This window comes from Podarcis gaigeae, assembly GCF_964106915.1.
Source record: "Podarcis gaigeae genome assembly, chromosome: 14".
In the NCBI taxonomy this organism is placed as follows: Eukaryota; Metazoa; Chordata; class Lepidosauria; order Squamata; family Lacertidae; genus Podarcis; species Podarcis gaigeae.
Genome location: NC_139690.1, coordinates 32,939,926 through 32,957,508, shown reverse-complemented (window position 1 = coordinate 32,957,508; position 17,583 = coordinate 32,939,926). Strand labels below are relative to the sequence as shown.

General features: G+C 42.9%; 1 protein-coding gene across 36 annotated transcripts in view; it reads left to right on the top strand.

Annotated features, from left to right (window-relative positions):
- RBFOX1 (RNA binding fox-1 homolog 1) overlaps positions 1 to 17,583 on the top strand; it is a 1,459,852-nt gene that overhangs the window by 1,410,230 nt on the left and 32,039 nt on the right. For all 36 annotated transcript variants that reach the window (XM_083710893.1, XM_083710868.1, XM_083710871.1 and 33 more), the window contains one exon: positions 3,774 to 3,838. In XM_083710893.1, the coding sequence (XP_083567019.1) occupies positions 3,774 to 3,838 (65 nt within the window). The remainder of the gene's footprint in view (positions 1 to 3,773; positions 3,839 to 17,583) is intronic.

The window sequence follows — 17,583 nt, the reverse complement described above, 5'->3', positions numbered from 1 at the left end:
TCACAAGCAATCCTTGCTTCACTTAGAAGTAATGTATAAATGCATTATTAAAATAAAATAAAAAAGAGACTTTCATCAATATTTTCTCTCCCCTTTGATCACTTTTGAATGAAATTCCTAATCTCATTAATTTATAGAGAATGGTTAACAAAAGATGGGAGAAAAATTTAGTGTACTGCTAATTTTAGGCACGCTTGTATTAGGGTTCTATACATATCTCTGAACGGATTTTCAAGGCTCTGTTTTGTAGCTTCCTTCTTCCCTAAGCCATAGGAAGTTACAAAGGGAAGCAACTTGTTCTTGTACTGGAGACTTGTGGCCTTTTTCAACTCATAGGGCCCAGACGGAGCCAGGAGGGGATCAAAATTGATGGGTATTGCTGCTCCCCCCCCCCCCACATTTGGACTTCGTTTCCCAAGAAGCTTTCTAAATGGACTTGTAAAAGGGTTGCTTAATGGCAAGAGAGCTGGGGTTGGGCAAAACCCTCTGACATAATTTATTACAGTCTTTATGACTGGAGAGAGAGAATGCAAACTGCTTCTCCATGGGGCAGATTCAAGGAGCTCTACTAGGATGAGAGAGGAAGGAGTATCTGGTTGCTTATCATTTAAAAAAAAATTAAACTAGGAGTGCCTAATTCAGATGACTTGGTGTCAGGGCTGGTTCATATGCAGGTCAGCACACAAAAAGCAGTCTTCCTCTCCTGGGGTTCTCTTGCTGGTTCCCCAGCTGGGGCCTCCCACCATTCCTCATCATCCAGCCAGTCCCTGATGCCTGGAGGGAAAAAGCTCCCAACTGTTGTTGTTGTTGTTGTTGTGAATCTGCCCTTTACCCCAAGGTCCCAGGGCAGTTTACAACAATTGAAACTCAATATTTAAAAGCAATTTAAAGCAACTTACTGTCACAGAAATAAGATGGGTCCTAAAAAATATGCCCAAGCAGGCAAATACATAATTTTGCAGCCAGCCTTCATTGATTTTGGGTGCAAGTGGCATTCAACCAGATGCCTAGAAACTCGGGCTTAAGGAGAATTGGGTTCAAGTCCCTTTTTTAGTTTTAAGAATGCAGAGTAGCCCTGGACCAGTCTCTTGATTTTGAGTCAACATCACAGAACTGTTTTGGAGATAAAAAGTGGAGTGGAGTGGGGAATAAACCTTCACCAGCACTAGATATGTCTGTTGCTGGGATTCGGGGTGGGGCTTATCTCCCACTCCCCCAAAATTTTATTCAAGTTGACGTCCCTAATATATGCATTTCATTTAAAAGTATGCATGCATAATAAATACAGAAGTTCAGGCAAGCAGGCAGATAGAGGCTGCAGTGCTAACCTTTTTCAATAACTACATATGTGTCAGGGGTTCAGGAGCAGAGACACAGGAGATGGAGCAAATGGAGAGTGAGGAGGAATCCGAGGGGGGTGTAGGCAGTGACAGTGGTCAGAGAGATTCCACGAGTCTCTCCAGCGAATCGGAAGATTCACAGAAAGGAGCGCCGATGGCCAGGGCAAGGGGGGTGCCAAGGGGGAAACCCCAGAAGGAAGGGGCCAGCGGGGACTCCCTGAGCAGCAGTTGGAAATCAGGACCAGCTTCCCCACCAGAGCGCAGTGGGGGGGAGGAGTCCCAGGCATCGGGACCAGTGTTCTCACCACCAGAGAGAGGAGATGAGTCAGGATTGACCATGCCTCCATCGGAGAGCGGGGAAACGGTCAAGAGGAAAGTCACAGGCTGGGCGCGCTGTTCAAATGTACAGGCGAGTGGCACAGCAGGTAGCCCGGATAGGGAGCCAGGTCCTAAAGCCCGCCAGAAGGAAGGGCAAGACTCAGGGGGGTCAGCGTCAGAAGAGTCCAGGAAGGAGGAAACCCCAGGGGGCAGAAGGACCCAGAGGAGGAAGGAACAGCGCAGGAGGTGGAGCCGGGCTAGGATCTTAAACTGGTGCGGAAGGGATAGTGACTCAGAGGGGACTTCGCCGATCTAGAGTCAAGACGTAGGGCTACGCGCTCTGGGGTTTGAAATGGAAACTAAACTTCAATAAAGTCTTTTGTACATTACATCAACCGGGCGTTGGTCCTCTGTGAGCTGGGACCTAGAGGCAGCTCTGACAATATGTTTAATGTTTTATTATGTTTTTATATATGTTGGAAGCTGCCCAGAGTGGGTGGGGTATGCTACTACTAATAGTAACAAGGCTACAAGCAAGTTGCAACCAACAGTGCAATGTAATTGGAGGTATTCACAGATGATCACAAGTGAATTGGAACTCCTGTCTAAGAAACTGCATTGCACCATCTGATCAAGGTTCACCCTGTTGTACAATCTCTTTTAAAAGTGTTGAGCCAGATGTCATTTAGCACTTCCAAAGTAAATCAGGGGCCACATACAAGTAATAAAATATCTGGCAGATAAAATGTCAACATGTGAAGCTAGTAATTTTATTTCCCTACTAGGAAAGGCTTGCCCTATGTGATTTGTGCCAGTCACACAGATGTTAACGTCACAAGGAGTCATTCACTTAGTTCCCGTTCCTATACTTCTTTCTGCAACTCCTTCCTCTTAGAAGTGGACCTCTTCATCAGGGAAGATATAGAAAATACTTCACATTCCTTCCTTCTTACTGCTTAGCAACTGTGATGAAGTGGTTAAGCAGCAGTAGCATCTCCCTATCTGCCTATTCAGCCGTAGAACATTGCCTCAGCCTTTTGCTTTCTGACTTTCTTCATCAATGACCAATTGATTTTCTTTAAAAAAAATTGCTAAATTTCTGGACCCTTTTCTTGCATGGTGTGGTATGGGAATGACCATGAAGATGAACTAGAAATTGTTCAGAGCTCTTTCCTCAGATGGAACTTAATTTCCCTTAAGTTCACCTGGCAATTATAGGAAATAGTCAACTTCATTCATGCCAGGCATTGGGCACTCCCAATCAGTGCATGGCATGATCAATCACCCACACCCCTGCCCTCTGTTGATTCTCCACATGTAAACTGCAACTGTACTTGAAGGCTTCATTAATAATAATAATTTTATTATTTATACCCTGCCCATCTGGCAGGGTTTCCCCAGCCACTCTGGGCGCTTTACAGCATATTTAAATAATAACCAGTTGTGTATTCTTTATCTCCTTGACGTCTGAAGGGAGAGCATTCCACAGGGAGGGCACCACTGCCAAGAAGGCCCTCTGCCTGGTTCCCTGTAACTTCGCTTCTCGCAGTGAGGGAACCAGCAGAAGACCCTCAGAGGAGGACCTCAGTCATTCACAGTCATGGTTTAACAGTCATGGTTTCCCCCTTTCTTTCCATGAATCTATCTAATCCCCTTTTAAAAAAAGAGCTGTGAATTACACACTTCGATTAAGACCACAATCTAATGCACACCTGCCTAGAAGTAAGCTCCACTGAACTCAGCTAGACTTAACTTCTTTACAGGCATAGCAAGTCTAACTATGAGGATGAAACTCAGGGAAAACTCGGAGGCTGGACTCGCATGCACACTTACAATAGAAGTAAATCTCGTTGAGATCTTTCTGAGCAGGCATGCCCTGGATTTGTATGTAAATTCATATTTCATTATGCCTCTTCAGCTAATGTACAAGCTGGTTTTAGAAACTGCCATTAACAATTACACTGTTTGAAGCTCTCTGTAGCTGTATGTGAAACTCATAAGCCAAACTAATTGTTACTAATTATTTGTGGTGTTGTGTGTATGTGGTTCTCCCCGCCCCTCTAAATTTGTTACTGTCTGTAATTCTAATCTGATTAGAGTGTCTTTGTGTTTCAGGGTGGTTATGCTGCGTACCGGTATGCCCAGCCTACCACAGCAACCGCAGCTGCCTACAGTGACAGGTAAAAAGTCATTTACTGCTGAATACATACCTCAGTTGGAAATTGTGCTACTTAGACACCTTGTGCTCTGCTTAGGTTTCATGTTTTCTTGCTCTGTACATAGCTGTAGTCTATAAGGCTACATAGTTATAATCCATGAAGAGCCATTACTAGAAAGGTTAGTTGCCTACCTTATAAGATATTGGATAACTGCGTAGTCACATCTAAACCAAATTTACCATGAATTTAGCAAGGAATGGAGAGACTGCACATGGCTCTCCAAAGTCTGGCATCATCCTGACATTTAGTTTTATGTTCCTTTACTTCTTGAAAGATAAATCCATGTTAAACCCTAATTAAAACCAATGGAAACAAAAGATATACAGAACTTATTGTTATTGGTGGGAAATGATCAGCAGCAGAAACAAAACAGTGCTTTCTTGCACCCTCCCATTTTGGAAGCAAGTCCCTGTTGATCTGGGACTTAATTAGTGGGCAAACATGCATAGAATAGGATGGTAATAGCACAATTCTGTTTCTGTTTATTTAGAAGTAAGTTCCATTGAGTTTGACAGTGCTGACAATCTCACAAGTGCAGATCAAGCCTCAGTGGGACTTACTTCTGAGTCAACATTGCCCGTCACACTGGTCCCATCATTTCATTGCCCATCCCACTGAGCTCAATGTGGAAGTGAAGCCCAGCCTTCACTCTCTCCCATTGCAGTCAGTGGAACTTACATACAGATGCTTATTCATAGTTTGATTCTGTCCAACATCACTGGGGGAGCAAAGAGATCCAACTCAAATAAAATCTGATCACACAGAATGGCAGACAGAATAGAAATACCTTAACTTTGACAACATCAGCTTTCCATTGAAAGAGAAAAAATCAAATAGATATTCAAAGAAGCAGAGGAAAGGAATAAAATACCTGGATAATTTGCAAAAGGTCTTAAAACTCTCATTTTCACTTACAGAAAATGTTCAGGCTTTGTGAGCTGTTAGGGAAAATGGCACCTCTGTAAACCTAACTGGGGAGAGTTTGTCAAGGAAGCAACTGTTAATGAATTTTATATTTCCATTCCTTTTAAGGTGGGGAGTGGCATTAAATTAAAAACACATAACGGTGGAACAAATGGTACATATGCATACATATAGAGTATATATCATATAACTTTAAAGTGCTGTTCATGGATTCAGTTCCCTAAATATCTATATGGAACAATGAATGAATGTTGAAATGTTCTGCATGCTCAGTTGCTTTCTCAAAGTGCTGCTTATTCTGGTAATGAAGAAACACATACACATGTTTGGTGAATAAAATCAATTTGCATGAGCTGGCTGAGGCATGCTGTGTCTGACAGGTAAGAAAGTTAACCTTTTTTTTCCCCCACTCTGACTTACGGATTAGTCTTATCACTCCAGTTCTGCTATTTGTGCCTGGTATGCAACTGGAGTTCCGAGTTTTTTTTGCTTTTCGTTCCTTACTTGGAATATCCGATCGTACGGAGTGCAACTCAGTCAATCCTCATTTCATTTCCACAAAGGTGTGTCATTAGCATGTGGCGGCTAAAAGTATTTTCTCTGTGAGCTTGCAGCGCTGAAAAGGCTACTGGATCTTTGAGGGCAAAAGCTATAAATGGTAGCTCAACGTTATTGAGCCAAACAGGAAAAAGAATAGAAAAGGAAAATCCCCGTTAACCTTCAATTTGTCACTTGGCTCTCTGAAAATATTGATTCTGGGGTTTGAATACATTTTTTTCCTATGGAGGGGCATTGTAGGGTTTGCATGGTGTCAGTATTCATAAAGGAACTGAACACCCTGAGCATGCACAGAGTGGCTTCTGCAAATGTGCATTATAACCTGCCCCACCCTTAGGAACCTGCTATTGCAAAGAGAGCACCACTGGTATCCTGAACAAATCAAGTCCAGCAAGGCCATCTGTGCTTCCTTTAGGAATGGGGTGGGGAACCTTTTCCCCCAGCCCAAGGGTCACCTTCCCTCTTGGACAATCTGCCGGGGGCCACATGTCTATGGTGACACCAGAGGCAAAAGTGGGTGGAGCAATGAATGTAAATTTTACCTTTCTGTAGTAGCCTTGTTTCTACACATACTCATGTACTCGTTTCTATCCTACATCCAGGCAGCAAGAGGCTTTCTCTGAGTTCATTGACACATTCTAGCCAGGCAGCCAAAAACACTTAATTAGGGTATGAAGCAGGACTGGTGAGGGGCATGGCCTGGGGAGACCCCAAAGACAAGATAGAGAGGCTTCCAGGGCTGTGTTTGGCCCCTGGGCCTGACTTCTCCAAGCACTACTTTCAGATTGTCAATTTGCTTTTCAATCAGGCATCTAGCATAGAGACTACTCTTCAGGAGAAGCATGAAAAGAAGATATTTCTGAAGGATTCCTGGAAAAGGCTTTTGATCAATTGGAATGGCATAGTTTGATTTGAAACATGCTTGGGATTGCAGAGGTGTGACAGCATCCGTTTCACAAGAGACAGAGAATATGACCAGGAATAGTAAGAATTTCCATTCAGTTCACATTTAAAGGCAAGCCCACCTAATTTACACCTTTCTGAAACAAAACACATACCAAAACATAGCTATCCTTTGATGTTTGTAATACAATTCTCCACCCAAATTGTGTGTGCAAAAATGCACAGACTGGGGGACACCTCCATGGCATTTGCATTCAGGGTATGGTAGTGTGGTGCAGAATTGTTAGCCCTTGTTTGGTCAAGTGTCTGCATTTATTAGAATGCAGTGACTTTACAATTCAGCTCTCCATGAGTCAGCCTAATGCAGTAGCATTCCCACAGCCTTCCAGTTCCTTCCATATATTCCATTCCAAAATGTTTTGAATGGCTTAGGTCTGGAGGAAAACTTCAGAGGCACTGAGCTTTGCCTGAAGCAAAATATCAAGCAGAATTTAGATGAAAGGAAGGAAGGAAGCAGGCAAGCAAGCTTAGTTTCACAAGAGGCAGTGATGGCCACCAACTTGGATGGCTTTAAAGGAGGATTGAACAAATTCATGGAGGATAAGGCTGTCAGTTGCTATGTTCTGCCTCCATGGTCAGAGGCAGTAATGCTTCTGAATGCCAGTTGCTAGAAAACATAATAGGGGGAGAGTGCTGTTGTGCTCGGGTGCTGCTTGTGGGTTTCCCAATGGGGCATCTGATTGGGCACTGTGAGGACATGATGTTGGACTAGACGGGTCATTGGCCTGATTTAGCTGGGTCTTCTTATGTTTAAGCTTTCCCATTCAGCTTCATCTATAAATTATTCTCATTTTTTTGAGGACATTTGAGTGCAAGGCCCCCAATGCCTCCACATGCTGTGCTAGCAACAGTAGAATTTCCTGAGCAGCGTATTCAGCATTTTAAAGCAACCTTCAAATATTTTTGCTTTGCAAAAGTAGATTTATTGTTCTCTTTGGAAGCTGACCATCCAAATCATCAACCTTTTTTCAGGCCTCTGGGCACATGTGAATCTTTAAGCAAGTGCCATGAATGCAACCCCCTCTAGCCACTTCTTTCTCTTCTCCAGCCCCCACCCCGAGAGAGGGTGAGAGATTGCCACTTTCCCAAAGGATCTGGGGAAAAGTGAAATCCAGTAGAATTAACCTGAGCCTTAAAAAGCACATAGAACTGAAAGAGGAAATGGGAAAGAGTGCCACTCTTCCAACTTCCTCCTCCAGCTTTATGTACTTTTCAAGGGAGTAAAAGATCAATTTCACAGTCATAACCAAGGGACAGCAAGAGGGAGGATAATCCATAGACTTTGTGGGCAGAAGGGGAAGACCTCAAGGACATGATTGTGCACATGACTGCCACAACAATGACCATTACTCCAAAGAATCACTTGAGACTTAATTTTAGCTAGTTTTGTCAAAACTCTTTTGACTTGCCTACATTGCAGGGGGTTGGAGAAGATGACCCTCAGGATCCCAATTCTATGATTCCATGATTCCCTTGGAATTCCCCTGATGTTTTGTCTGAGGAGAAACTCTCAAGTTTAGAATTAGATTTAGGTGAAGACACTTAGCTAAATCAATTTTCATTGGTGTGGTGGGAATCAGGGGAAGTGGAAAGCTCAGGGTTGGGATGGGGGAGAAATTCAAGTCAGGTAGCACTTAAAGAGAAGTCTATCTAATCCACATTTCCTTTGGAACAACATGAAAGCCAAATCTTTCAAGGCAGTTCCCTAGCCAAGATATATGTACTGATATGTGTATATTGGGGTATATTGTGCATGAAAATAATTATACTAGTGAATATAATATACAGAGATTAATTTAACATACAGAAATGTGCATATCAGAAAATAATCTCACTAAAGTGCTGGCAAATGTTCATGATTCACAATCCAATGTGAAAATGTGCAGAACTGAACTTAAATTTTCTCAGAGCAAATTCAGCCCCCCCCCACTTTGAAGAAGCATAAACTGCCTTAGAACCCCCCAAATTGGCTCATCTCCTGGTCTAGTGACCCACTTCCTTTCCTCCCCTCCCTTCCTGATAATCCTTCCACCTGAGTGTCATTTGAGGGGCAGCTCTGACAAAGAAAGAGATGAGAAGTGTCTTAACAGTAACTTTTGGTCAGTGTGTACAAATATTCCCATCACAACAGTCTAGCTCATTTATGAGGATCTGGCTAAGAACACAATGAAATTTTGTCAAACCAAGCAGAATCAGGAAACAGTGCAATAGTTACACTCCCCTCCCAAATTATTATTTATGACAAAGTATCTCCAGCATGCTAAATTTTCAAATACCCTCTTTATGTATAATTAGGATCGCAAAACATCAGTCTTTTGCATAATCATAGGTATTTTAAGTGGATTTAGTTCGTTTTGAGTATTATGTAGCTTATTGGTTTTAAATGTGTGTGTCCCCAGCTGAATAAAGATTTGGGGGGGTTAGTTGCAAATCTATAAAATTTTAATTGCTTTTCTCTCTGGGGGACATTATAAAACTACTTTTAATAAGTAACCTATGCAAATATGACTTTGAGGATATGAAACTTTATGCAAACATCGATACCTCAAACTATGTTTTAGTTGCAAACTGGTTGATTCGATTTATTAACTTCCTAATGTTTTTTTCCCCACTAAAAGAAAGATGGATTTTGCATCTGAATAAATTAGTTTATTCATTCCCTGTGGATATCCGTCCTTTTTAAATTGTAAGATGGGGGGGGGGGGAGAGAAATGAAAACACATGAGTCAATTACTAATTCTGCATTTAAGCAAAATTCTAGTTTAGAAGAGTTTGTATCTCTTATTGCCAATTCTAACCCTCAGTTGGCATCATTTTCTAGAATTATTATTTATCTGGTCACAAGAGTGAATTATTTCCCCTTTGGTCAGCTCTTACTATTTCGTAATTGTTTTCAATTTGAACAACTAGGGAAATACGCACACATTTACAAATGTACACAAACCAGAAAAACAACAGCGTAATATAGAAATATTTTTGTTTTAAAGAAATTAAAGAAATCCACAAGTAAATTATAACTTACTGTTGGGGTATAAGGTTGTAAACTTTTTTTTAAAAAATGAAATGGATAGAGGAATTGCGACTGGTTGCATAGTTACTGGTTATGTTAAATAATATTGATATCAGGGAATCCACGGTTATGAAACCACAGAATAATGGTTGCTTCCAATAGTTCCCTTGTTCATCAAGATCAGAAATGTTGTGTAACATTGCATAGGACAAGAATAAAGACATGTCAAATAGATAACAAACTGTGAATGAAATGTAAATAGTTTTTTTTTTAATAAAAGGAGACCTGCTGATACGTAACAACCCTCCAAAAAATGAAGTAAGCATTGCAGTTGATCCTCCACTGACATGGACAAAGCTTTTCAGCATATATGAAAAAATATTAAGCTTAGTATGAAGAAACCAAGTTTGCAAATTCCACTGTTTTCCCTCCCACAAAATGACCCCCCACCCAAGAATAGATTGAGCAAATTGCAGGTATGGAGCAAAACACTGTGCAAATGAAACTCATCCTTTTTAATGCAAACCACAGTCACATTTCACTTTGATACAGTGTCGTATATTTGTGCATTTGATATTTGCAACCAAACCAATAAATGTTTGTATTGTAGGAGAGACTAGGGGCTGACTAACTTGCTACCTACTTGATGATACATATGAAATCAATTGTCATTGTGCCTGTCATCAAGTATTTCCAGCTTCACCAGCAAGTAATACAGCTAGGAAACCTACAGGCCTTCCCTATTCTCACAAGAAGACTGCTGTCACACACTATTAGAGTGTCAAGGCACACTCCAATCTCCAATTACATCAGCTTCTAGGGGTCTTCACACATTACACTCAATCTGTGTACACAATAGTTCTGTAGTATATTCAATACAATATTTCGCATGCAACGTTCAACAAATGCAGAGTCTTTGTGTACGATAGCTGAGCTGTATACAGTCTTTCACAGAAACACTTGTGTATCTGTATAGACGGCTTGTACTTGTGTTCAGTTTAATGTGCAAAGAAGCCTCCTTTGGACAATAAGTGAGTGATGGCAGCTTCCTGCAATGGGAGGGTAAATAGTGGGTGGGGCAGGCAGACGGAGGTTTAATTCCACTTGATTCCTTTCCAAGAGGTGAACGTGTGAACTGGCCATCAAGTGTCCTGGGGAATCAGGTCAAAAGCTCTAATGTCGTTCTTCATGGTGTAGAACCTATCTCAGCATGGCAGTGGGGCATATCGTCATTTTGTCATTGCATGATCACTTGATGTGTTGCTAGAATGTATGTAACGCTGTTGACCAGATTCCAACAGATCCATCACATCGGCTCAGAGAATGGCTTGCTTGAAATGAGCCCCAAAGGCAGAACTTCACATTGACTGGCTATCTCCCCACCCACCACCCACCTTGTCCCTATTTGTGTATTATGATTCGATTTGTGGCATCTCAGGTTGAAATACTGAAATACTGACAATGTTCCTTTCTTGCATTTGAACACAAGGTCAATATGTGCGAGGTTGGGGGATGCAGGTAGTGATATAAGTGTGTGATATCTCATGAATAAGTCCTTAACCTGGAAGGATATGGGTCTTTCTACATTAACTGCTTGCTAATTTTGTAAAATTCTGGTGGGAGTGGGAGTGGGAGTGTGCCCGCAAGTGTGTGCAAGTAGCTATTTAAAAGTTCCTGGTCTATTCTGAACACAGGGAACATGAGAGAGGGTGTCCACACATGCCTCATGAAAGATATTGTCAGTCAAATTTATAATAGCAGTAGAATTAACGTTGGCCTGTATGGATTTCTATAGGATGTTGTCCTCTTTATCCCAGTGTTGCAATACCGATTCTATACTTTATTTATCACATTTAGAGCTCAAGGCAGTGTTCAGAGGGTTGTCAGGTGATCTCCTATCTAGGAAATCTAAACTAAAACATGCTTCACTTTAACATGGAGGCTGTCTCATGTGTCTGAAAGCTATGTTCTGGGACGTCATCACATCTCCCATCCAGGCCCTGACCTTGATTCAGGAAAGCCACTACACTGTAGGCCTCCAGACTCTTCCCTAGGACTTTGGCCCAAGAACTCTATGTGATGAGAGGAGATTCGCAGAAACCCTCCCATCAGCTAACACTGGCTATTGATAAGATGGCCAAAGTATCCCAGTTTAAAAGTCTAGAAGACAATATCCAGTCCTAATTCAGATTACCATGTGCAATGTGATTCAGATATGGAAATTCTGCTCTTTGGCCAAAGAATACCTGCCACAGTAGGTGAGCATAAGAGGTGCCCCCTTTTTCAGTTAATGAAAGTGACATAGAAAAATGCATTATATGAAGGAAAATTGCTTTGCGTCCTGATGACCAAATAAAGAGATGGACGCGCAGGCTGGGGTTGAATGGGGCCACTTTTATTCAGTGAGCACAAGAAGATCAGCAGAGGGGGATAGCTATGAACTACAATTTTAGGCAAGCAAACACCTTTACCTGTGGAAAACAGAGGCAAAGCTATACAGCCCTTTCCCAGGCCACAACTTGGAGGTGAGAAGGGAAGTGTTGCTGCATCACTCACACACACACCAGGACCCCATAGCTCCAAATGGATGATTCAGCTTGGTCTCAAAGGTGGCCCCTTTACCACCCCTAAGTCTCAGAGTTTAAAGAGTGAACCTCAGGGCCAGCCAGTCACCTTAAGAGGTGCCTAAAGGGTGCCACCAGGCTAAAAGAACCACTGAGCCAGATTAGCCTACTGAACAACATGGCAGACCATATAGCACCCCTAGTCCCACTATTCAGTGTAAAGTAGGTGAAAAACCAATCCATATTCCAAAATGTGGATAGGGAAAAATTCCTACTTGGCCCTCTAGCAGTGACCAGCATGCCAGACTGGGGAACAGGGAGGGAGGGTGCCACTGCCGGGGAAGACACAGGTGGCCACCCTTTAAATAGGGCTCTAAAACATACCCTCCCCTGCCTCACAGCACTTTCAAATATGCCAATAGATGCCCTGCTGGTTGCAGGTGGGTGAACAAGGGACTTTACATGTTCATTTGTTCCCCTGAGGAAAATAAATCTCCCACCCCATGCATACATGAAAATAAATGAGGGAACTATTTTAGTGTGGAGACTAGGCCAGGGTCAGATTCCTCCTTGGTGATGAAGCTCCCTGAACCAGTTGGTATCTCTCAGCCTAACCTACCTCACAGGGGTGACATGATGGAGGGATGATGTCATGCCATGTTGGGGTCTTTGGAAGAAGTGTGACATAAACATGATAAGTGAACAAACAGACTCAAATATGCCAGAGGTACAAAAGAGGAACCACAAAATGAGTGCAAGTGGGAGCAGGCCAGGTGATATAATTGATGAGACTCACAGTAACTCAAGCACATGTAATATACACACATGTTCCTACAGTCGAAGGGTGGGATGAAAATAATGAATATAGCCTTAAATAAGTAAACAAATGCACTACATTGCATATATACCATTGCAGCCTTCTCCACTCTGGAACAGCCCCCGCCAGCATGGCCAGTGGTCAGGGACGATAGGACTTGTAGTCCAACAACATCTGGAGAGCAACAGAACTATCCTTAGAGGAGAGCGCTCTCCTGTTGCTGAAGTATGCCAAAGCAGAGCAATACATGTCTAGCCCAAGTCCAGTTAGCAAATCCACAACACAGAAATCTTCAGCAGAAAGAAATTAGGCAATAACAAAGGGGGCGTTCCTGAGCAGATGCTCAGGGCTTTTCTCTCTCCAGGAGCAACTGCAGCCTCTTAAATCCTCCACACTCTTGGAATGAAGAAGCAGAACTTAGAGACCTCCAAACACAGCTGAATGCTCCAGAACCCCACCCGCACTTTAGAAAATTAAGCACTTACTCTGTTACCAGCAGCACAGAACACATCCTTCTACACAACGGTGGGTGGAGGATAAGGCTATCAGTGGTTACCAGCAATGATGGCTATGCTCTATCTCCACAGTCAGAGGCAATAATGCACTGTGAAAATTAGCCACTGTGAAAACAGGATGCTGGGCCACTGGCCCGATCCAGCAGGCTCTTCACAAACATGGAGTGAGGGTTTCAACTCCCCACCCCCTATTTCATTGCTATGCCATATTTTCTTCAACATTTTCCCATGGGCACATTTTCAGGGATTGCATGTCATTTGGTGGGGAGGAATGATAGGAGGAGCAGTAGGTGTTAACTCTTACAGAAGGCCACATTAGGACCACACCAAATTAACAGGTTTCTATGCACACACTTCCATCTAGCCAAGCAACAGCCACTGTCCCTACACCCAAAAGATGCCTTGGAGATGTAGCTGGAGTAAAGGTTATATTTATATACATATAAGCAGTTGGAGAAACTGCCCACCAACACTAAATCAAATAACCGGATTAAAATAAGTATGGACAAGGTAAATGTTTCCCAACTCTGGTAGGGTAATATCCGTCCAGTCATTTGGGCATGTAATACAGCCACACACTGCAGCTTCCCTGCTAAGGATGGGATGAAACAACACTCTCCTTGCTAGGTGACCCTTAGGTATGAACCTGGGAAATGCACTCTGCCCCCGCTATGTGCATGTCAGGTCCAAAAGGGCAGTCTCCCAAACCCCACCAGGCATAATAATAATAACAACAACAGGCTAATCCCTGAAGGATGTCCTCAACCCAATAATACATCAGTTTATCTTCTATTATTCCCTCCCACTTACTTACCCACCTGTACAGAATGCCATAAATGGCTGGCAAACCCCACTACAACCAACTACAAATTAGTTCCAGCAGTGAGGAGTAAGCAAAAAGTAGAGGGACTATACAGCCAATCAAGGGATTCTCCCCTGCAAAAATTCCTACCCAGACCCTTCAGCAGGTGACGGCTAGGTGCAGAAAGTAGGGAAAGTCAGAGGAGGATCCAGCTTATCAGCCAGGCTTCCCACCCTTCTTAACTGCCCCTCATATGCTGTTGAGGGGCATGGGCTAGGGAAAGGGGTGTGTCATAAAGAGCAATCCTCAGTGGGCAAGCACATATTACATTACATTCAGGGCATCTTTACCCAGGGGTGCAAGGGGCGTGGGGCACCTCGGTGACAAATTCTATCTACCTGTTACAAAATAATAAATAATTTTGATCAAGCTAGAAAAACAAAATACATATATACCTAGGTATTACCGAAATGTATACCTACTGTTTCACTAAAGAACTTTCAACTTTGTGTGCTCATTTACCAAAGACACTCCACACCATGGTGATGGCGCTTGTCATTCTCAATGGTGCCATGCACACAAAATTAACTAAATTTGGGGATCTTTGCACCCCAGCGGCGCATATGCTAAAGACGGCTCTGATTACATGCATCCAATGAAGTCAACTACAGACCACAAACTCTTGAGCTGTCACACATTTGTTAGTTTTAAGGGTGTCACAAGACTTCTTTGTTTACTCTGCAACAGACACAGCTACATCCCATAAATCTCAGTCTCTATTTTGTAAAACCTGCAACACAGGGTACTCGTTTAGGACATATCAGGAAAGGTGCTGGTTCTGTCTCTACATGGCAAATGCAGCACAGCTGCTCATAGAGCTTTGATCTTACAGTGACTGGGAACGTAGAGATAAATAAAGTAAATAACAGAAAGCTAGCCTCCTTTCCCCAGCCATATACGTAAAACCCAAGTTGCAAATAACTGTGGCACTATTTAATAGCCTTGATATTGAGATGAAGGACTTGGAAAAGAGAGACTAGGAAGGTCTTTTTTAAAAAAGAAAAAGAAATACACTGAAGCAGTTCTCCATCAATTATTGTAGATAATCCTACTAAGCCAGACACTAATGCAACTGGAATTTGCAGTAATAAAGAAATGGAATGTTTCAGGCGACAAAACATAAGTTAATTCAACAGAATTACTCACAGGGAATGTACATCATGCATTATTCTTATAGACCCAGAATGGCTATCAAGAAGGGGATGCCAAATCAGTATTTGCATAAAACAGACACTGTTTCTTGCATTCAGATTTGGTAAAAAAAATAAATGGGAGAGTTGGTCCTGCAAGCCTAAATACTTTATGGAAGGCAAAGTTGGGAAAAGGTTGATATATATTTTCTGCATTACACTTTATTGCACTTTATTTTTGTATACACACACACACACACACAGAGAGAGAGAGAGAGAGAGAGAGAGAGAGAGAGAGAGAGCTATAGAGCTATTTCCTATATATATTCAGGCAGTTGTTAAAGTTATGTTGCTGGGATTTTGAATACCCGTTATCTTGGGTGTACAGCCAACAGCAGGATTGTTTGCATGTCCACATGTTCTATAGACGTGAACTTTTGACATGGAATTCTCTCCCTACATAGCACTTTTTGTGATGAATGCTCAGCAGTGTGTTATCAGGTGGCTGTAGACACCACAACCATCCTGTATACACAAGATAAGATATTCTATAAGACAAGTATTGAAAGGCAGGAGAGAACACCTAGCATGAAGAGCAGGTGTATCTTCTGAAGTGGCAGAGAGCATTCAGTTTCCCCCTCCATCTATATATGTACCCAGCAATTTAATAATTTATTTAAGGCCTGTGCAATAAAATATCCATGCAAAGAAGGGGAAACTGAATCTATACATTACATACACGTGCACAGTGGTGGTCGATACCCAATGGGACTGGTGGGATGGGAGCCCAAACAGTAGGTGGCACCAGAGCCAATGGCAGGCAGAGACAACTAATTCTAGATCTGTCCCCATCTTCCTCCTCCCTGATGCATTCTACAAGGCAGGTTGAAGTTAGTGGGGCAATGCCCCATTTGCCTTATTGGACTATTCATACCTCCAGACCATTCTCTAGGTCAAAAGCAAAGATGGGGATGTTGCAGGCCTTCAACTCCCATCAGCCCCAGCTAGCTTGAAAACATATAGGACTTGTAGTCCAGCCATATTCAGAAGGTCACATCAGTATGATAAATTAGCATTAATAACAGCCAGCCAGGTGTGTGGCTTACAAAATACAGCATATTTCCCATGTATGTCAACCCACCAGGAGCAGGATGCACTTCTTGACTGTGACACCTGGGTAAAGGTAAAGGTAAAGGGACCCCTGACCATTAGGTCCAGTCGTCACCAACTCTGGGGTTGCAGTGCTCATCTTGCTTTATTGGCCGAGGGAGCCGGCGTACAGCTTCTGGGTCATGTGGCCAGCATGACTAAGCCGCTTCTGGCGAACCAGAGCAGCACATGGAAACACTGTTTACCTTCCCGCCGGAGTGGTACCTATTTATCTACTTGCACTTTGACGTGCTTTCGAACTGCTAGGTTGGCAGGATCAGGGACCGAGCAATGAGAGCTCACCCCATCGCGGGGATTCAAACCGCCGACCTTCTGATTGGCAAGTCCTAGGCTCTGTGGTTTAACCCACAGCACCACCAGCGTCCCTGACACCTGTGTAGGACTCCACAAAAAAAAGGTGTTGATGTCTTTTCAGGTATGTGGAAAGGCATAATACATGACCTTGGTGTTAAGCCTTTGACTTGTTGGGATACAGGCTATGCAGGATTGGCCTACCAGGTTGTAGGTTTTGTTTTTTGGCCCTAGGGCCATATTGCCTTCTGGGCACCACATGCCAGTGGTGAGTGGGACCAGAGACCAGAGTAGGTGGAGCAACATATGCAATTTGTACAGTAGGCTTATTTATACATACTCACACACCCCTCTGTATCCTCAATCCAGAGGGGGATCAAGGCATTCAAGGACACATTCCATCCAGGGAAATACATTCAATGGGGGTGTGAAGCAGGGCTGGTGACAGAGGCAGATTTAGGGAAGTGCAACCAGTTCAGTTTCACTGGGCACAGACCCTCAGGGGCACCACAACTATTATGTAGAATGGAAGGCAAGAAGTGGGGGCACCAAGATCTGCCACTGCTGGTGAGGACCTGGGGAGAGTTTCTAGGGCTAGGTGGAGAGGATTGGAGGATTCCATTTAGTCCCTAGGCCTGTGGTGCCTTTACCTGTTATTTAAATAATTTTTACCTTGCTCTGCAGCCATAAAAAGCTCCCAGAGCAACTTTCAGATCACTTACAAGCACGACAGTTTCTGTCTTCAGGTTTAAGTCAACACACAAAATGATGGGGGGAACAAGACATAAACAAACTTGGGTATATGTCCATAGTTAAAACGTGTTAGGGCTGTGATTTCACTGAGATGTATGTTTTTTCACACCAGGTCATTTTTTGTTTTGTTACAACCTGCTCATCAGGTT